This window comes from Aegilops tauschii, chromosome 4, assembly GCF_002575655.3.
Source record: "Aegilops tauschii subsp. strangulata cultivar AL8/78 chromosome 4, Aet v6.0, whole genome shotgun sequence".
In the NCBI taxonomy this organism is placed as follows: domain Eukaryota; kingdom Viridiplantae; phylum Streptophyta; class Magnoliopsida; order Poales; family Poaceae; genus Aegilops; species Aegilops tauschii.
The window spans coordinates 527,920,300-527,941,831 of record NC_053038.3 but is presented as its reverse complement, the minus strand read 5'-3'; the positions used below and the strand labels follow the sequence as shown (position 1 = coordinate 527,941,831).

Below are 21,532 nucleotides of genomic sequence, written 5' to 3'. Positions count from 1 at the left end.
TATTGTCACTCCTATCTGTGCCTACTAGCACTCGGAGTCCAAGGTATTTGTCATCCAACGCTTTAGTCAAAACTCACAAGTTGTGGCGCACAATTACTTTGTCATCCACAAGAGTAATCAGGCTGGAAAATCTACTAGACTTTGCTTCCATATTATATTGAGTTACTTCATGAAGACTGTAATAACATGTTTTTTGAATTTATCAGCAGTGCCGCTAAGCCAAGATCTACAAGTTCATAAGTTGCAAGCATACTTGGAAAGGCACATCCAATTCTTCTCAAACACGAGCCCATACATGAATCTTAATGGGGCATAGGCTAAAATAGAGTTATGATTCTTCTCAAACATGTTTTTAACAACCACACTAAGGTGGAATCCAAACGACTAAAAATAACTAACTGCCATCACTCGTCCATGCCATCGTCCATCAACATTTTCATCCTCTCATTGTTCTCTGGATGATTTGGGATTTTTATTTTCCAAAAGGGAGGATAACCCCTAGCCTATGCGTCAAGCGATACATACATCCAGTTTTATTAAATTATTCAACAGAACCCAACAAAACAAGTACATGCATCAACCCAAAGCCACATTCCTGGCAACCACAGTCGCTACACTCACAAACTTGATAATTTGCCCCGACCACGCACCAACACACACACCATCTAATCCAGTGGAAGATTTGGGATGCTCGCAACAAAAAAGGTCTTCCATGAGCTAGATGTAACCACAGCTGAAATGTTGTGCAACATTGTAAATGATCCAACTTTATGGGCGCTTAGGCTCAAACGCCAACAACATATGGAGCACGCCGGTCAGTGGCGTGACTTCATCTCCTCGCGCTCGGAGTGATCGCTGTTTTTTTGTGACTCCAAACCTTTGTAATATATTCAGGTGGGGAGCCCCCCCCCCCCCCCGACCATTTCAAAACTATTGCCACTTCAAATCGACAGAAAGGGCATGGCCTTGCCGTCAACAACTGGGTCGCCGGTTTCTCCCCATGTATGCCGCCTCCAGCCTTTGCATCCTCTGCAATGATGGTAACAAGATCCATTGGCCTCCTCTCTCACCCTTGTCCCATCCAACCCTCCTCAATCCTCCTGATGAATGAGTAATCGTGGTCACCATATGGGGAACGAGATGCACATTCCGCAACTCGTCCTTCGACGCCGACAAGGTATGTAATTCCAGCCTTCTCTTTCAAAGGGTTACATCTTATTTTAGTATGAAACAAAATTGGGGTTATAAAGATGTTGTTTCATTAATAACGAAATTTTGGGCTGTGTTATGGACCCTATTGCCCACGTAATGGTTGGATATTGAACATCTCAAAACAATAGACTCATTGTAGTTTAGCTAGTGAAACATGTCACTAATAAATTATCATGAGTATCCTCAATGTGGACACGTCTAGTATCTTTATAATCATTGGTGGGCTTCTCTGCAATGATAAGTGGGTCCCCTCTTTGCAAACAAGTGCAGGAATCAGCGGCTCATCTTCTTTTCAAGTGTCGGTTCACAAGTCGAATTTGGAAGGAGGTGTTCTCCTGGCTGAACCTTCATGTCGGCGGGGCGTACTAGTATAGTTTCCACACAGTCAAGACTTGGTGGGAAGGGGTCATCAACCATGCGCAACAAAAGAATGCTTCTCTCCCACCTTGTTGGATGGGAGATATGGAAAGAAAGAAACGCGCATGTCTTTAGAAAGACAAGGTGGGCCGGTGGTGGTGGGGGTGGTGGTAGTTCACGCTAGTAAGGAGGAAGCGTCGTTTGGGCTTTTGCGAGTGCGAAGCACTTGAGTAAACTAATGCCGCGAGAGTAATTCGTTAACTATCAGCGGTGTGTGTATTCTTAATCTCCCTAATAAACTCAGAAGAAGAGACCGACTATCCTTGTAGGATTGCCTCTTGGATCCGTTGCTTAACCAGCTGGATCGACCAACGAAGGAATGAATGAAGGACCAAGTCGTGAGACGAATATGTATGTTCCATTTGGAGATGTACTGACCAACTCGACGACCGTTTTCTTCCTTATAATTTCCTTATACTATTCTGTTGACAAGTACTCCCTCCGTTCCTAAATATAAGTCTTTTTAGACATTTCAAATAGACAACAACATACGGATGTATGTAGACATATTTTAGACTGTAGATTCACTCATTTTGCTCCGTGTGTAGTTTCTTATTGAAATCTTTAAAAAGACTTATATTTAGAAACAGAGGGAGTAGTATGGGTGTGGTGCCAGAGTAGGAAATTAATTCCCCCTCTGTCTATCTATCCTGACAGACAGGTCAATGCATGCATGCATGCATGTGGGCATGCCAAATCTGATTCAATCTAAGGCATGCACTTGACCTCGATGTATAGCTGGCTACATAGGTGATAGGTCAAAGCATGGGCATACACGATGGACGACAATACTGGTCCAAACAATGAAAATTCGTAAGCATGGACTAAATAATGCTCTCCAGGATGGATTGATTGATTGTTTGATTAGTTTTTGGTGGGTGTTTGGTTTGGACACACAAACTCAAATACTCGATGGATGCATGCATGGCAGCGGCAGCGGCAGGGTAAAGAAAAAAAAACACTAGTTAAGTTGAGTAGCTATTAATTGCTGTCCGATCCGACGGCTCATCTGGAGTACGTTGATCCGTTCATATAGTACATATATAAATTATGGATCATGGTCTCTTGACTGAGTGTTGCCGACGCCGCGCCGTCCGTCTGACTCATTCACACATGACGTATGTATACAGGCTGGCTGGCTGGCTGTCCAACAAGCAAGGGAGCAGCTGGTGGTTGCATGCTACCTCAACTTAGAACATCTCTAACAGACCCCATATAACGCCGATCCGCAAAACACATGTACAGTCCATGAAAAAACAGCTTTGCGGGCCGGCACGGGCGGCGGCAGAGTCAGACCTCGCAAATCGGACCCGTAAAAAAGGATATTCACGAAATAGGCTTTTTTACGGGTCGGCTTTGCGGGTCTGCTCGGGCACTGCCCCCGCCGGCCCGCAAATCCGAATTTTGCACTTAAATTTCACACATGAAAATGCATTTCTTTGCTTTTTTTTATTTCCTTCAACGGCATTGGATACATAGTAATTCACCAAATCTTTACTAGAACAGTAAGACCAAAGAAAACAAGAACCACAATTATGCATTTTAGAAGATATCCAACTTCCATAACTGCTCCGATTAGTTGAAGCAATATCTTCTTCATGCATTCGTTGTTGATCTGCGGATTCTTGATCTTGCATTCTTCATTCTTCTTCTTTGGCTCCAAAGAAGTAGACGTTGCTTCTGTTGGGGAACGTAGTAATTTCAAAAAAAATTCCTACGAACACGCAAGATCATGGTGATGCATAGCAACAAGAGGGGAGAGTGTTGTCCACGTACCCTCGTAGACCGAAAGCGGAAGCGTTATCACAACGCGGTTGATGTAGTCGTACGTCTTCACGATCCGACCGATCAAGTACCGAACGCACGGCACCTCCGAGTTCTGCACACGTTCAGCTCGATGACGTCCCTCGAACTCCGATCCAGCCGAGTGTTGAGGGAGAGTTTCGTCAGCACGACGGCGTGGTGACGATGATGATGTTCTACTGACGCAGGGCTTCGCCTAAGCTCCGCAACGATATTATCGAGGTGTAATATGGTGGAGGGGGGCACCGCACACGGCTAAAATATCGTATATCAATTGTGTGTCGAGAGGTGCCCCCTTGCCCCCATATATAAAGGAGCAATGAGGAGAGGGCCGGCCAAGGGGAGGTGGCGTGCCCAAGGGGGAGTCCTACTCCCACCGGGAGTAGGACTCCTCCTTTCCTTGTGGGAGTAGGAGAAGGGAAGGGGGAAGGAGAAAGAAGGAAGGGGGCGCCCCCCTCCCTAGTCCAATTCGGACTAGCCCATGGGGAGGGGTGCGGCCACCCTTTGGGGCCTTTCTCTCCTTTCCCGTATGGCCCATTAAGGCCCAATACGAATTCCCGTAACTCTCCGGTACTTCGAAAAATACCCGAATCACTCGGAACCTTTCCGAAGTCCGAATATAGTCATCCAATATATCGATCTTTACGTCTCGGCCATTTCGAGACTCCTCGTCATGTCCCCGATCTCATCCGGGACTCCGAGCTCCTTCGGTACATCAACATACATAAACTCATAATAAAACTGTCATCGTAACGTTAAGCGTGCGGACCCTACGGGTTCGAGAACTATGTAGACATGACCGAGACACCTCTCCGGTCAATAACCAATAGCGGAACCTGGATGCTCATATTGGCTCCCACATATTCTACGAAGATCTTTATCGGTCAAACCGCATAACAACATACGTTGTTCCCTTTGTCATCGGTATGTTACTTGCCCGAGATTCGATCGTCGGTATCTCGATACCTAGTTCAATCTCGTTACCAGCAAGTCTCTTTACTCGTTCCGTAATACATCATCCCGCAACTAACTTATTAGTCACAATGCTTGCAAGGCTTATAGTGATGTGCATTACCGAGTGGGCCCAGAGATACCTCTCCGACAATCGGAGTGACAAATCCTAATCTCGAAATACGCCAACCCAACAAGTACCTTTGGAGACACCTGTAGAGCACCTTTATAATCACCCATTTACGTTGTGACGTTTGGTAGCACACAAAGTGTTCCTCCGGTAAACGGGGGTTGTATAATCTCATAGTCATAGGAACATGTATAAGTCATGAAGAAAGCAATAGCAACATACTAAACGATCGAGTGCTAAGCTAACGGAATGGGTCAAGTCAATCACGTCATTCTCCTAATGAGGTGATCCCGTTAATCAAATGACAACTCATGTCTATGGCTAGGAAACATAACCATCTTTGATTAACGAGCTAGTCAAGTAGAGGCATACTAGTGACACTCTGTTTGTCTATGTATTCACACATGTATTATGTTTCCGGTTAATACAATTCTAGTATGAATAATAAACATTTATCATGATATAAGGAAATATATAATACTTTATTATTGCCTCTAGGGCATATTTCCTTCAGCTTCCCCTCTACTTTCTTCTCTAATTACACATGTAACCGCATCATTAGCCGCAATTCTAATAAAAAGTGCACAAAGATCTATTAAGTTTCTTTCTATCAATGAATCAATGCATTCTCCTTCCCAAAATCAAAATGAGCATCCATCTTCCTACACACATAAGGATGTTCAAAATGAGCTATCACAACTGAACCGAAGAATGCAGTGACAAAGCCGAATGCAAACAACACATACCCCATCATTTTCGCATTTGAAGAACACCCATCCAGGGTGCTTCGGCATGCCAGAAGTTAGCCGCACCACTGTCTGCGTGCAGCCGTCATACTGTATTAGCAGCATCGACGAGCCGACGAACCGCTGCGCGACCGCCGAGCCCGGTGGACGGGCGGCCGAATCCCTGCCGGCAAACCGACGGCGGCGACGGCTACAGGACGAAGCCGTACCTGCATGCGGGGCTGGGGCTTTACCGGGGATGCGCGGGCTGCTCCCCGACCAATCCATGGCTTGGCGCAGCCACCGGTGGCCGAAAACGCTAAATTCGGCCGCTGCCTCGAACAGCCGCCGATCTGCAACCTTCCGGCCAGCCGACGCAGGAGGAAGTGGCGGAGGGCAATCTCGGTCGTGTCGCGGCTCTCCGACGTGATCCGGCCGGCTAGTTTGGCCGGAATCGCCGGCTGCGGGGGTGTGGAAAAGCGCGGGGCGAGGTGGAGAGGGGCGGCGGTGGGTGGGGAAAAAGCGCGGGCTGAAATGCCTCCCCCCCAACCAACCGCTCCCGCTATATACAGGGGGCCGACGGGCCGAGGGGGGGAACCCACGTTTTCGTGGGTTGGGGCGGGAATTATGCCGCGCCCCGCAAAAACTATTACGGGCCGGACGCGTTTGCGGGGTCAGCTCGGGCATGATTTTCCGCGTCAACCCGCATTTTGACGGTTATTGTACGGGTCGCTTGGTTATACGGGGTCTGCTAGAGATGCTCTTAAAGATGGTTCTCCGACCTATTGTACGTCGATCAAGGTTTCTTTTTCCCTTTCTTTGAGGGAAACGTCGATCAAGGTTAGATTGTCCGTAGGCGAATCTTGGCTTGTAAGGAAGCGTGTGTTGCTGATTTATATTATTTTCCCAGTTTTCCCAGTTTTGAGAAGGTGTTGCTTGATTTTTTTTCCTTTTTCCTGTGTGTTTTATACTGTTTTAATAGTCATTATGGTTTTTTGTTTTTAATTTCCATTTTTGGTTTTTATTTTATTCCTTTTTCTCATTTTACTTTTTAATAATTTTATTTCAAGAACATTTATTAAAAATCATTAACCTTTAAAAATGTGACTATTTTCAAAATCCATGATCATTTTTCAAATTCATAAAAAATCATGAATATTTCTAAAGTTCATGAACATTTGTACATTTTGTGAAAAAAATGGGAATGTTCTTCAAATTCACGAACATTGTTTCAGATTCATGAGTATTTTAAATTCGTGGTTTTTTTTATAAAAAAAGAAAAATCATGGCGTCACTGAGTATGTTTTTGAAATTTGCAACATTTTTTAAAATCTGTGAATATCTTTTTATTAAAAAAACTTATTCAAATAAAAAATAGGGGGAAAAGCTAGCAATGGAGCGATGGGGGAAAAAAAGCTAAGATAGAGCTTCATTGGCCGGTTGATGCGAGCGTTATAGCAACAATTTGACGGTCTCGGCATCAAATAAGAGCTTCCAAAGGACTCACACAAGCATGAATGGTCTACACCGATACAGTGCCCAAGACGGTATAAAAAAACACCGCGGTAACACAAGTAAAACCCAAGGCGACATACTAGATAAAACCAAATTGAAACAGCCGACTGCAATAACCTGCTAGAACTTTATAAGATCTTCGAGAATAATCAATAAAGTGGCCGTATGCATCTGCTTACAAGAATGTGCAGGGTCAGATGGGTCGTCATACTCATAGTAGAGTGGATACATGCATGCATCATGCATGGCCGTACTTGTTCAACTGTTGCCGACGCCGCGCCGTCCATTTAACATCCGATGACTACACGATACACCAAAGAAGAAGCGAGCTAGCTAGCTGACGAACGGTTGCTACCAAGAGCTAGCTGAAATTAAGAAGAAGATGTTTCTCCGATGGAGTTGGCTGTTGCTGTCCCTCTTCTAGATTAGATTAGATTAGATTAGATGCTCCTCCTACTACTAATCCATCGTCACTCAGTGCAAAGTCTCCTTCAATCGTTGCCTTGTTAAACCAACGACAAATTCAATTCAAACCAGATCATTCTGCCCAACTCATCATGCGAAAATGTCAAACACACCTACTACGTAGAGGATTCATTTACGTACCTTACCGCCGCCATGGGCCATGGCCTCCACACCTCTCCCTCCCTCATTTGATTTCATCGCCGCCTTTTGGCCGTATGCATCGTTCTGATGCAGAGGCCAGGGAGTCCCCATTTCGAGGAAAAAAAAATTCATCGCCGCCGCGGGCCAACTCCATCGTCCTCCCCATCCCCATCCCATCCACCACCTCTTAAAACCTCGGCCGCCCACCCCCCACATCTCGCCAGCCAAAACCGACTCCGCACCGGCACGTACCGACATCAACGCGGGCGCGCTCCCTTGCTCCGGGCAATGGCCCTCCTCCTCCTCCTCGCCTACGCCGCGCTCGCCGTGGCGGCGCTCTCGCACAGGTCCGCGCTCCACGCGCTGCGCCGCCTGTGGCGCTGGGCCGACGACCAAACGCAGGCGTACCAGCTCCACCAGGTGCCGCGCAGGCTCCCTGGTGCTGAGGGAGTCCACCGGGAGAACCCGCTGTTCCTCAAGGCCGCGGCGTACGTCTCCTCGCTGCCGTCGCTCGAGGACGCCGACGCCGTCTCCGTGCTCTCCTCCTCCGCCAACAAGACCCACGGCGGCTTCTCGCTCCGCCTCGGCCCCGGCCACACCGCGCGCGACGCCTTCCTCGGCGCGCGCCTCGCGTGGACCTGCCTGGCCCGCGAGGACGGCGAGGAAGCGCTCGTGCTGCGCGTGCGCCGGCACGACCGGGCCCGCGTGCTCCGGCCCTACCTGCAGCACGTCGAGTCCGTGGCCGACGACATGGAGCTACGAAGGCGGGAGTTGAGGCTCTTCGTCAACGTGCGCGGCGGCGTCGACGGGGCGCCGAGGTGGGCGTCGGCGCCGTTCGCGCACCCTGCCACGCTCGACGCGGTGGCCATGGACCCGGACCTCAAGGCGCGCGTCCGCGCTGACCTGGAGAGCTTCGCCAAGGGCCGCGCCTACTATCACCGGCTCGGCCGCGTCTGGCGCCGGAGCTACCTGCTCCACGGCCCGCCCGGCACCGGCAAGTCCACCTTCGCGGCGGCCATGGCGCGCTTCCTCGGCTACGACGTGTACGACGTGGACCTGTCCCGCGCCGACGTCGACCTCCGCGCGCTGCTCATGCATACCACCCCGCGCTCCCTCATCCTCCTCGAGGACCTCGACCGCCACCTGCAGCTCCAAGACCACGGCGCGGAGGCGCGGGTGCTGAGCTTCATGGACGGCGTGGCCTCGTGCTGCGGCGAGGAGCGGGTGATGGTGTTCACCATGCGGGGCGTCGCGCCCTTGCCCGCGGCGGTGGCGCGGCCGGGGCGGCTGGACGTGCACGTCCGGTTCACGCTCTGCGACTTCGAGGCCTTCAAGGCGCTGGCCGGCAGCTACCTAGGGCTGACAGACCACAAGCTGTTCCCGCAGGTGGAGGAGGGGTTCCAAGCCGCCGGCGAGCGTCGCCCCAGCCCCGCCGAGCTTGGCGAGATCATGCTCGCCAACCGCGCGTCCTCGAGCCGCGCGCTCCGCACCGTCATCACGAGGCTCCAGCACGAGCGCGCGTCGGAAGGCTCGGCCGCGCCGACAACGGCGCCGCCGCGGATGCCGCACAGAAGGATCACGAGCTGGTCCGGGGCCGGGCAGTGGGACGGCGGGGCGGAGGAGGATGCGGGGACGACGGCGTGCGCGGGCGGCGGGGTGTTGGGCAAGGACGCGGCGCCGATGCGGGAGCTGAAGAAGCTGTACGGGCTGATCAAGACGAGGAGCCGGAAGGATGGCCCCGGGGTCGCGCCGTCGGAGGAAGGCGAGGCGACGGCGGCGGTGAGCGGACGCTGGTCCGGGTCCGGCAGCAACCACGGCATGGAGCGGTGAATTTTGGGTAGCCGGCGGCGGTAGAGCACGTGGTCGTAGCACAGTGTGGAGGAGTAGTCCTTTTGAGCAGAGTAGCTACAAAAGAGTAGAAAGCTTTTCTTTAGGGTAGAAAGTTGAAAACTGCCCTGAAGCTACAAAAAATTCCAAACAGCATTTTGTTAACGTCCAAGAGATGCTTTTTTATAGGCGTGTCAAAGTAAAAGTTTGAACACAAAATTATTGTTCAGAGAATATTTGAAAATTCTCAAACATTTCCGCAGAGTTTTTGTTGCTACTTACTGGTCTCTAGTACCAGATAGCTAGTATCCTCTCTCTCTCTCTCTTTGAGTTGTTAGCTGTTTTCTGAGATAGCGACCCGCTTATTTCAAGCGGTACCACATATTATCCTTGGTTGATGCACACTAAAGGGCGGCCAATGTGGAAGATGGAGGCACTTTAGTCTTGAAGCAATACCAGTATCAGTATTGTCGACTGAGACTTGGTTATGTCCCAGTCGATGTTGTATCCATGAGATCTTACATTAAGATCCGTGCAAATATCAGTTATTATTATTTTTCTTTCTTACATGTTATATTAACTTACCCAAGGCTCAGTAGTTGACTTAGGCTTAGTCGCACTTAAGCGACAGTGCTATTCAGCTGATGTTCACTGGAAGGGGGCAATTTATATTGACACGAGGATGACTATTTTAGTTTGCAAGCATAATAAATCCTAACAAAAAAGTGAATTAGGGTGGACTTGTCATGCTCACCGAATAAACTTGTCTTTATTATCATACAACATAAATTGTGATGGTTCGCAGCTGACATTCGTTTGCTAGCTAAGAGGGTCCATAGAAAGAGAATTGTAAGGGAAAAAACAGAGCACTGGGAGGAATTAATTAGAGAAGGAAAGTTGCATGTGACGGGCGGTTATTTTGTCCGTGGAAAATCCAACGTACAAAGTGCCATCCGACCCAAGATCCAACGGCGTGCATTTATGGCCGGTCCCCGTCGCGACCCGGACACCAACGAACCAACGAGTAGACACTAGTAGTGCAGTGTACAGTTCGGTTGACAAAGTCATTAAGGCCGGCAGCAAGCCCAGCCCAGGATGCTGGCCATTAACGACAAATTATTTTGTCCGTTTGGATCATCCAGACAGAAAAGATGGCCCAACGGAACGACCCAAACGTATAAGGCGTCTACCTGCTGTGCGTTTATTATTCGTCCGGACCCAAACTGGGCCCAAATTTGAGCCATAAATGGGTCAGCGCGGACAAACGCGGACGCTCGCTCTGACCTCGCATATCCGGCCTGGTCCCACGCATCAGCGACCCGCACTAGCGATTCAGCCTCCCACCGCTCATCCCGAGCTCCTGCGCCGCCGCACCAACCTCGTCCGCCGTTGCTCGGATCCGGTGCCGGCCAGCCAAATCCATCCGGTCCCGCGCGGATCCGCCGGCCCCCGTCGTCCCCATCATCCTCTCGCCGCACCGCCGCCATGGACGCCTTCAGGGCATGGAGCAGGAGCTCGCCTGTCGCCACGCTCAGCCACCTCGACGTCCCCGGATCCGATTCCAAGCAGCAGCAGCAGCGCCAACCTGACTGCCTCCACAAGCCCCTCAGGTCATTCTTGAGATGCTTCGGCAACGACCACAACAAGCCCAAGCAAGGCCGCAGCTCCTCGACGCCGGGAAAAGGCAGCCGCAGCCGGCGAGCTTCGCTGATTTCGACGGGTTCGCAGGGTGGGGGCGCCACCGGCGAGCTTCGCTGACGGTCAACTCAGTTCACAAGGCTGCTGCGTTTGTCCGCTCGAGGGCTGTGCGTTGGGTGCATCCACAGTCCGTCTCTGTCCGCCCCATGTCTGCCTAGGCCTAGGCGGACAGATGACCCAAACGGACAAAATCCGTGTCCGTTTGGGTCTTTGCGTTGGAGTTGCTCTTATGTTCCATTAACAGAGGGATCCTTGAGTCGCTCAAATGACATCTTCATATAATCAATCAATCCATTAACAGAGGGATCATCAATTCACTTGCTTCAAATAAAATAAACATACATACAGATAACAGTTGCAGGTGATTACCAAATCAACCAACTTGTCCTTTATTCCAAATCCCTTCTCTTCCTTATTAGGATATATAAATAGGATGATGATGATATGTAGTATAAATACATACAGTCCAGTCTTCCAATTATTCATTCTCGTACCACTTTTCTGCATTGCATCAATGGCCATCCCATCCCAGTCCCAGTGATAAGCAGCGCGGCCAAATCAAAATGAATGGATACCGCAAGTCCAGTTCAGTCAGTTCAACAAAACCAAACCATACCCATACTAGCTAGCTACACATGCTGCTAACTACTACTCCCTCCGTTCGGAATTACTTGTCGCAGAAATGAATGTATCTAGACGTATTTTAATAGGTAGACAGTAGATACTATGTACAGACACACACACAGATAGCAACAAGATAAAATCACTGACTCCCTCCAACTAGACCATCAACCAACCAGCATGTAGATTATATTCTCCTGCTATGCCTCCAAGAGCTCTCTCACACTCTGCTTCCCAATCATCTAGGGTTTCCAAGACCATTATATTGCTTCCTCTCACCAACACTCCACCAAAAAAACGCCTTGTTCAGGAAGCAGGCGGCAACTCAAAGCCTCGATGCACAAGCCAGGGCACGTAGATTATATTAATTATTGAGAATACTCCTTATACCACTCAAAGGTGCATTGCCCTCTCATGCCTCTCCGCTGTCATCCTCTCCTGTGTCGCCTGTTTCTTCTTGGCAGTAGTGTGTATTTAGCTCTTCTTGCAGCTGCAAGTAATGCACAAGACCCATCACGCATCATCATGACATTTTATTATGGTGTTCGTTTTCGCATTCTTTTCTCATTTCTTAGATGCTCTAATTCAATAGTATATCCCTAACTTGTACTCCCTCCGTGTATATATATATACTCGGTTGTTACAGAAATTGCTCGATACTGACCTGAACATGCTTTAGCTTTGATGCAATCAACTCGTCGGTCAAAGAAATCATCCTGCAAGAGACATATGTAAATTATTACTTGGATCATCAAACAATTCTTTGATAATGAAAATTAATAAGGAATATAACAGCCTATTTAGTGAAGAATGAAACAAAGCTAGAGCTTAGTCATGTTAAATCCTGATTGGAGTATGTGAATCAAGCCTGACAAACCACAGAAAAATACTCCACTCTGTAAACTACTAATATAATTAAGACTCTTTAGATCAGACCATGATTTTCTGGATTATATGCTAGCTGTTTCTTCAAGACATATCCCAAGACCACTTTTTTACATCTAATTTGACATACAGGTCTCAAATTAATTACAGTTCACTGTATTTCATAACTTAGAATAAAGCACAAAGCAACCTAGTTTTAGCTGGCGTAGTAAAAAAATAAAAATCACGAATTTTGCTCCTTGGACGAAATTTATCAGTTGGGGAGCAGGGAGTGGAGAAGGCAGTAAAGTGTAAGTGGATGCACGTGATAGGTGGCAATGCAAAGCAAATACACACAAAGAATGCAGTGCCAAAACTACAGCATCAACAGGTGCACAAGATAGTTACGCAGTAACACGATCCAAGATTTGGGTTGTGACTCTTGAAGCGGCAGACACATATTGCAAGCATGCAAAGCAAGCTCGCAAAATAGGCAGCATTATGCTGGGCTGATAACGCACGATGGCAACCAGACATCAGCAATGACTAGCAAAAGCGTGACACAAGCTAAACAGATCAGTAATGTCCAATAGGATTGAGGTATACACTAGAGCAAAAGGTTTTAAGTACAAAATTTGGTTGTTTGCAGTCGGAAGTGAAAACATTACCATATCATCAAATTTTTGAACATGGAAGTACTCCCTCCGTTCCTAAATAATTGTCTTTCTAGAGATTTCAACGAGTGACTACATACGGAGCAAAATGAGTGAATCTACACTCTAAAATATGTCCATATACATCCGTATGTGGTAGTCCATTTGAAATCTCTAAAAAGACAAATATTTAGGAACGGAGGGAGTATGTGATTATCCCTTCCAAATATCAACTGCCAAGAAATCGACCTACCTTGACTGTAATTCGAATACTTTAGCAAGCAGTTTCCATTCTCTCTCAGCACTGCCCGTTTCAACCTGCCAAAAGCATGTACACAAGCTTAGGAGTCAAAGAATTCTCTATAGTATCAATACTACTGTAATGAACATAAACAAACTCATCTTGTAAAGCAATTATGTTCATTAAATAAAAATGATGAACTCTGCATTTGATTTTTTTTATATGTATTAAGCTAAAGAGAAGCTTACCCCTGTATCACCCACCATAGTCTGAACTCTAGTCTGAGGCCCTGGAGAAAATAAATTTTAATCATAGAAAGGGGAAATTGAAACTTTGAGCAGCTACAGTAGAAATTAATTACCATTCGGTTTCTCATTCTGTTGCAAGTTACTCATTAGGTTCGTGATGATATCCTGTGAAAAGGAAATGGAAAATGGTCAACTGTACAGCAGTAAATATATTTGTAATGCACATGTGTTGAGGGGCATTATATAGAGCTTCTTCCATACTTGCTGAAATGTCGTCTGCTGTACAAGGTTTTCAAGATGGGGAATCAGAATTGATGCAGATACTGAGCTGTCACGGAATTCCTTCCGATGATGACTATTAGACTGCAAAACCGATGCATTCAGACATAAATCAATTAACTGAAATGATATGCGCCACAAATCTACGAAACATCTTTCATATAATAATAGTAATAACATACATAATCCAACATGTCAAAACTGCCAATTTCAACGTGCATGCTTTAGAATTCAGTTCTAGCATGCAACTTATCCAAGATTATAGTAAACGTTAGCTTGATATCATGCCATGCGGTTGATGTTTCTAAAAGAAAATATAACAAATCTTATCCAGAAATAATTTAACAGCACTATGGAAATTCTTAAACGAGGGGTACAAAGGTACACAGTAAAGAACATCAGAAAGAGAACACGCTCCTTCATCTCTTTCATAAAAATAACTGCACAAAACTTAAAATATTTCAGTTGCTCTAATCTTGTTTTGTTTAGTTTGAGAGCTTGGGGAAAAATCACCCCACAGAAAAAAAACAATTTAGTGCAACAATACATTATCTTAATTAGTTGAAAGTTTTTTTCTTTCCAGAAATGATGATTCAGGCAACATGAAAGCATACCATTGACTTAGCCTTCACTGGCCAAGCACCAACACTGGCTGATCTTTTCATTGTAGAGACCTGAGTTCTTACCTCCTGTGGTTTAGGTGAAATTTTGACCACTGGAATTTCCTGAACCTGTCAGTAGACTTTATTAAGTTCTCACTGAAGTCTTGTTTTGCTCATAAGCACTACCTATTGAAGTGTATGCGTTGCTCAACAGGTAACGTACCTTCGCCAGATCCACATTTTCAGATGTTACGGAAAATCGGCCTTTTATTTCCACCCTAGGCTTGTCTCCCAAGGAGCCCACATATCCTGTGAAATAAAGACAGAAAATTACATGCCCTTTTAATGTGCGACTCCCAAGTCTTTTTATATACATTTACAGAAGTGGTGGACATTTGTGTAAGAATGATAAATGGTGTACCCCTATCTCAAAAAGACTGGATACAAGCAGGCTATGTATTTGCTGAAGCATGCTGTGTGCTGTGCTGATGTGCTAAGTTAATGTTAAACATGACTGGAGGTCTATAGTCTACACTGACAGAAGTGGTGCACAGTTGCGTTAGAACAGTGGATGCTTTTATCCTACCTCCAGAAGACCGAATAGGGGCAGACAGACTATTTGCAGAAGCACGAGTTGAAAGTGAAAGCGGACCACTAAGATCATCGATTCTTCCCGTGTCACTCTTTTGTTTATTAGGTGATCGAGCTCCTGCATCCCTGTGAAGAGGAACAAAAATCAAATGCAATTTAAACTGGTATGCTAATGCAAACTTCTAACAGAGTAGAACACTGGATTCAAGGAAGAGCTCTTTTAGAGTAATCATTAGTTATTATAGACTATCCATCTTAATAAAAAATATCAGAATAATTAGGATTGCGTTTACTCCACTGTCAAGTATTGAACATATCATTATAATAAAAAAAGCTATTTTTATAATTACTTTAGGGCTACAAAAAAATATCAAGGATGTCAACGGCATAGAAGTTTAAACAAAGAAGTCCATAATGACCTTTATATACAGTTAGATTTCACTCGTACTCTATCCACAATCCACATATAAAGGAGAACTGTGTTCTGTGTCTGAATACTCAGATATGAAAACTTTCATCTATCTATCAACATGCTTCTTCAAAAACAAATTTGGTCATGACTTATAAACAGAACCTCTTAAAACTTGAAGGTTGATCAGGAAGAACTTAACAGCAGTTCTATAGTAAGAGTGTAAACAGATTAAAGTGGGCTTCGTTTTCTTTCTTATGTTTTTTATATGTAACAGATCAAACAGAATGTAATAAGTTAGAAGAAATTGTCGAACATACTTATCAATAATATAACCTCTTTCAATGAGTGAACTACTGCGGGTACCAGAATACATAACCGGACCAGAGAATGTCCTTTGTCTTTGTCTAACTTCACTCCTGCGGTTTCCACCCTCAGAACCTTGCTTCGATGTAGAGGACAATGAATCATTTTCTGTTCCTTGCTTTATGTGTCCATCAACCATCCTTGGACTATCAGCATTGCCAAGGTCAGAAGCGAATTCATCACTTGTTTCAGGGCCATTTCCACCTGGATTTACTGCAGTGGTACAAGTTCGTTCACTGAAATATAACAAAATAGTATGAATACACTACTAGCAGGAAAACAATATGCATCAAGGCTCGCTAATCCTCCTCTTGTTATAAGAACAAAAATGATCCTATAGAGTTGGATCGATGCTGAAACGTTACATACTGATTCAACCTGTGGTTATTTCCATTCAGAAGCATTGATTGTCCAAAATGACTCTCAAAAGATGTGCCCTGCCAATAGACCATTCACAAAAGAAACATTTGTATGATCCTCTCTTGCATATAGAAAAATATTTACATATAACGCAACAGGGAATGCAGATGATTTTTACAATGATAGAAGTTAGTGAGAAACTGCAGGACAGTAACCAAAGGGTTGCACATGTTTGTCCTGTACAATAACATTTCTAGCATCACAAGAGATAAATATAATCTTCAGATTCAGGCAGAAGCATTTGTGGCACTCATTTTATCACTAGCTAATCATGCCCTTAATCTTCCAATCAGATAGATGGTACTCCCTCCGATCCAAATTAATTGTTGCAGTCTAGTACAATTAATTTGGATCGGAGGGAGTATAGTTTTTTCCTATGATAGACATATATCATATCACTTCTCTTGGATGCACTCCAGAAAATTTTGTCATCAAGTACATTTGCAGGCACTTTCTATCATCGCTGTAGCACAGGTTTAACGTTATTAATTTTGAAATGGAATCAAATCAAACAAACCTTATCAACTTCGTTTATTCGGGCACTGTCATCATCTTCCTTCAATTCAGTTGGATCGTCATCATTAATCTGCATAAATTTGGGAGCTTATTTGTAAGGTCATATCAGTCACTTACGCCTCAAAAATGTGCGAGTGATGCAGACATGTAGCAATTTTTTAGAAATTATGGAAGAATTGCTTTACCAGTAATGCTTGAGCCTTGAGATCCTCAATATCAAAGTGCCATGCACTGACACCTCGTTGATACTCACTCTGTTGGACAAATCATCAAACCACAAGAAAGTCATCTAAGCGGATTGAAGGACGGAATTGCATACATGCATTTCTAAAACAGATAAATAACACAAGTTGCACTGTTTCCATGAATTATATGACAGTACCATGGTGCATCCCCCCCCCCCCCCCCCCCCCCCCCACGCGCAAAAAAACACCACAAAGAAGTTTACAACACAGTACTGTACAAGTTCACTTTGCAGGAAAAGCTCTACAGCAAACAGAAGCGCCTTAATTTGCAAGGTAGGCATGATATCTCTATGCAAACTGAAAAAAAATGTTATTAATTGTTTGTATGCGAAACGAAACAGCTCATAGCCCAATGTCTTGGCTCAAACATGTTTTCGCTATCATCTTCATCATCAAAAACAATGGTCATGTTATACCCAATCACCCATATGAGATCAACTTCTAAAATTGGTTGGCTAGTGAGTCTTACTTTGTTCTGTGATTCCAAAAATCATCAAGATTGCTAGTTCACTTTGCATAGAGTAAATAAAATAAGCAGACTTTCATGGCCTCAAATGGAAATAATTGCACCAAAAGCAAAGAATAACATAAGAGAGTGTTAATATCACAAACCATGGAAAGTGCTTCCTGTTCTGATGAAGCCAGGTGTGCTGCATCTTTTTGCTGAAAAAGCACAGTAATTTACTGAGATATTGTTTCCAGTGTCAAGTAAAAGAAGAAGATAGCACAAGAGCAAAACCTGGAGTGCCTTCACACGATCCCACAGAGGGGGCAAATCGGTTAAGATGCTCTTAACTGTCAGCTGTGGGGCCTTTGTGTTCTTGAAAAACGAATGCTTTAGTAACTTCTCAGCTGTTGGCCGCTTAGTTTGATCTTTTACCAAGCACATTGCAACCATTTCCTTGAAAGACTGATTACAGCTGAAAAGCCTTCATTAGAAAGGTAAACATTGTAATCTAATATATCCACTCTGTAATAACAACTGAAGTGGCTTCCTAAGACAAGTAGGTATTGCTGTTAAAACATAACCAAAAGACACAAGCCAAGAACTGGACCAGTACTACCTTTGAGAATTTTCTATCGCGGTCATAGTCAAGACCTGGTGGTGCATTTTGAAGGGTCATGAGAAGAACCTGCATCCAACAAGGTAAACTGCAGTTAAATAGAAAGTTCACATGCACAGGTTGCCACATTCGACAATGCCCTTGATAAACAAGAAAGTTTGTACACTTGAATTGCTAATTTCATGGACAAGACAGCCGAGCTTATTGTTAAATTTTACAAGACTGTTGAACATCAGTAAGTATAAGCAAGTTCGTGAAAAGTAGGCATACACATGTAGCATAATGGAATTTTACCCAAGTGGGGAGTTTTTTTTTTTTTGCTAGGCTAAAAAAGATGTGTCGTAAGTGCGGAATACAGGGATTTTTTGGCATAACAATATCATGGCATAGCAAGATGATGAGAACCTCATGTCTGCAAACTGCTAACAGGACACCATGGTGAAAATTTTAGTATAAGAACAACTACAGAAGAAAAGGCAATTATGAAGCTGATCAAACACTTGCTTAATAGTACCTGCTCTTTTCCAAGACAGAAAAACTGGAAAAGGACAGAAGTATTTTACTTTGCAAAAGAATAAAATAACTCATTACCTTCATGGGAGGGTACTTAGAGAAGGGAGCGTGGCCATGTGCAAGCTCCAGTGCAGTTATTCCAAATGACCAAATATCAGCTCTGGACAGGGGGCAAATAGTCGTGACTCGTGAGCACACCTCACAAATGTAAAAAAGTTTGCTAGCCTGATTTCTTCAAACTAGAGATTGTGGTTCGGCATTTAATCTAATCATAAAATTCCGAGACGATACTTAAGTGACCCCAGACAAAATACAACGGCATGCAAGAAAATATATATAAATAAAAATAAAGAGTATTGCAATTATAAAGTGGATTGATGAAAAAGATAACTGTAAGAAAGATTGATAGCCTTATTTCTTCAAATTAGAGATAGTGATTGAGCATTTAATATAAACATAAAATTCGAGAGACTACTTTAGTGACCAGAGGCGTACTAATAATGTATGATTCCAATGTACATAGCTTGTTCATAGTTAAAAAATGACCAGAGAAACTTGAAATACTGCATCTAAAGGTATTCTAGAGTAGCAAAGATAACATGAGCATGATATTCAAAACATACTTGAAATTATAACCGGTTCCAGGCTGGAGAACTTCTGGAGCCATCCTAAACACCAAACAAAAGAAGAATCATATCAAACATTTTCATAGACTGTTCAGACTTATTGAGCCTCCAAAAGAAGAAATTCGGAAAAACACAGGTACCAGCACGGTGTTCCCACAAATGTATTCCTGGATCTTTGCCTATCGCCTCTATCAAACAAGCAAGCAGATACACCAAAGTCCCCAAGCTTCACTACACCAGGGCTATCAACAAGGATATTGCCCGCCTGCACAATGTTACATACATTGAGCAAAAGCACTGATAAAATGAGCAAACACAAACCCTGTAGATTGGAAAAGGCCAACCTTAACATCACGGTGGATATGTCCTTGGCCATGGAGGTAAGCCAGAGCCTTGAGTGTTTCTTTAAGAATAGAGCAGATAACAGGCTCCTCCAGGCCATCAGGATGTGCGACCTTCATTAGGTGTAAACATGAACCCTCGGCCATGAAGGGCATTATGACCCAAAGGTTGTGATCGACAACAAATGAGCAATAAGCCTTGATGACATTAGGATGATCTATCAATTTCATAATCTGAGCCTCCTTGCGAACATCATCCTGGAAGGGACATATAGATATCAGGTACCATTGCGAGGTCTGATGTGAAATACACTACTAGTCATTTTGAGGAGAAAGGGAGCACCAAGAGGGAAGAGCAGCAAACTACATGGGACTGAAAAAAGCAGTAAATATAGAAATCCATTCATTATGAACACTTATTTTAATTTTCATTGATAAGTATACAGTTTGGCGCTTGAGAAGTGAGCAAGCGGTATTCCAGGTGATGGGGCCAACTACAAAAAAATATGTGCATCCACAATCCCTTGAAACGAAGATGCAATTAAGAAAAATAGTGCATATCCTACATTCAACTCACTGCATGTACATGCCATCCTAGAGACCGCAAACCGCACTGCCTAAACAAGAGTTACAAGCGGTGTTTATGAAATTAATAATTACAGAAAATAGCAACCAAAGACTGCTGCCCCTGATAATACAGATGAGAGTCCTAGGTTATGTATGAGCAGAGCAGCGGCGAGGGTAATGCAAATCACTGACCAAAACAGCTGATCAAACTGAAAAGAAATTGCAGGATTTTTTTAGTATATCAACTTGTACTGCAGCCAATGACAAGTCCAGTAAGAGAAAACATAAAGCCTGATGCTACCATTTTCAGCACTGAAAAAATACAAATATAAATATAAATATAAACACGGACCAGGTGGAGTGCATCCCCCAAATTTCGCGTCGACCTCTGATGATGAATTCATCACCGCCCAATCCCAATCCCAATCCCAATCCCAATCCTAATCCTAATCCTATCGAGGGGCGTGAGCGAAGAAGAATTGGAAAATTGGAGAGCAGAGGGAGGGGAACAGAGAGAGCTCCTGACGCACGAGGTTACTGTTGATGCGGTCGAGATCGAGGCACTTGACGGCGATGGTGCGGTTGGCGGGGAGGAAGATGGCGCGGTAGACGACGGCGTTGGCGCCGAAGCCCACCTCCTCCATGAGCCTGTAGTCGTCCGCCGACAAGGTGAACTCCGGCGCCGCGGGCTCCGAGACCGCCGCCAGCGCCAGCGAGGGCCGCCGCATGCTCCCGCCCCTCACCATCGCCGGAGTCACGCCCCTCCGCGATCGCCGCCGGGCTGGCCTGACTAGACTGAGAGAGAGGGGTCGTTGACTCGTGTCGGGAGTGCGAGACCTTCCCTCCTACAGAGACAGAGGAGCTGTGTGTTGGGAGGGGATGGATTTTTCTTTTTCTGTCTGGGGAAAAATGCAAGGGAGCTCACAGGTAAATCGTTTTTGGCGCGACGTGGCGGGCGGGCGGGCGGGCGAGGGACGCGAGGTGCTCTTGGCGGAACCGACGATGACCTGTGGGCCCCCTTCTGTGTGGGGCCTGTTTGACAGTGGGGGCCAGCGGCGTGGCTTAGGGATCCCCTTCACAGAGAGGGATCTCCGCCCCCCGCCCTGATCGTCTGTCGGTCTGTGCCTCCCTGCCCTGAGTGGTGATCGTCTGCGCCATGGAAACAACACGAGATATTTTTATTTTAAAAAAATAACACCTCATACATACGCGCATAAACTCGCTTCTACGAACGCGCACACACACTCTACCCTTATGAGCACCTTCGAAAGACTGAACCGCCACATCGTCTTCAGATTTACAAACTCACCATAGGCGCCTCGTCGTCGACGGGAACGTCTCCTCCCACCGAAAAGCATCGCCGTAAATCCCGAAATAAATTCGGGAGCGCCAGGGCTTGAACCCTCGTGGGCTGGGAATACCACTGCCCCTCTAATTACCCAATCACATGTTGGTTCGCTGCCTGGCAAATTATCTGCTTCC

At 45.4% G+C, this 21,532-nt stretch overlaps 2 protein-coding genes across 5 annotated transcripts; one reads left to right on the top strand and one right to left on the bottom strand.

The window, feature by feature from the left end:
* The first annotated feature begins 6,116 nt into the window (after positions 1–6,116).
* Positions 6,117–9,430, top strand: LOC109775090 (AAA-ATPase At2g46620). The gene has a single exon (XM_020333861.4). It carries the CDS (start codon positions 7,447–7,449, stop codon positions 9,187–9,189), a length of 1,743 nt encoding a protein of 580 aa, XP_020189450.2. The 5' UTR covers positions 6,117–7,446; the 3' UTR covers positions 9,190–9,430.
* A 1,819-nt stretch (positions 9,431–11,249) lies between these two features.
* On the bottom strand, positions 11,250–20,960 carry LOC109775076 (uncharacterized). Of its 4 annotated transcripts, none has more exons than XM_073497285.1 (21): positions 20,581–20,960; positions 19,487–19,741; positions 19,283–19,407; positions 19,140–19,184; positions 18,595–18,676; positions 18,004–18,072; positions 17,679–17,849; positions 17,552–17,602; positions 16,880–16,948; positions 16,696–16,764; positions 16,137–16,195; positions 15,713–15,994; positions 14,979–15,109; positions 14,616–14,701; positions 14,477–14,521; positions 13,773–13,874; positions 13,625–13,676; positions 13,512–13,552; positions 13,276–13,340; positions 12,170–12,221; positions 11,250–11,995 (listed from the first exon to the last, which is right to left on the bottom strand). In XM_073497285.1, exons 1-21 carry the CDS (start codon positions 20,794–20,796, stop codon positions 11,918–11,920), a joined length of 2,145 nt encoding a protein of 714 aa, XP_073353386.1. In that variant the 5' UTR covers positions 20,797–20,960; the 3' UTR covers positions 11,250–11,917. The 4 variants fall into 4 exon arrangements, with proteins under 4 accessions (XP_073353386.1, XP_020189430.1, XP_020189422.1 ...); XM_020333841.4 differs by having other exon boundaries at positions 14,405–14,521; positions 20,581–20,952; XM_020333833.4 differs by having other exon boundaries at positions 14,405–14,521; positions 16,128–16,195; positions 20,581–20,951.
* Positions 20,961–21,532: the final 572 nt, after the last annotated feature.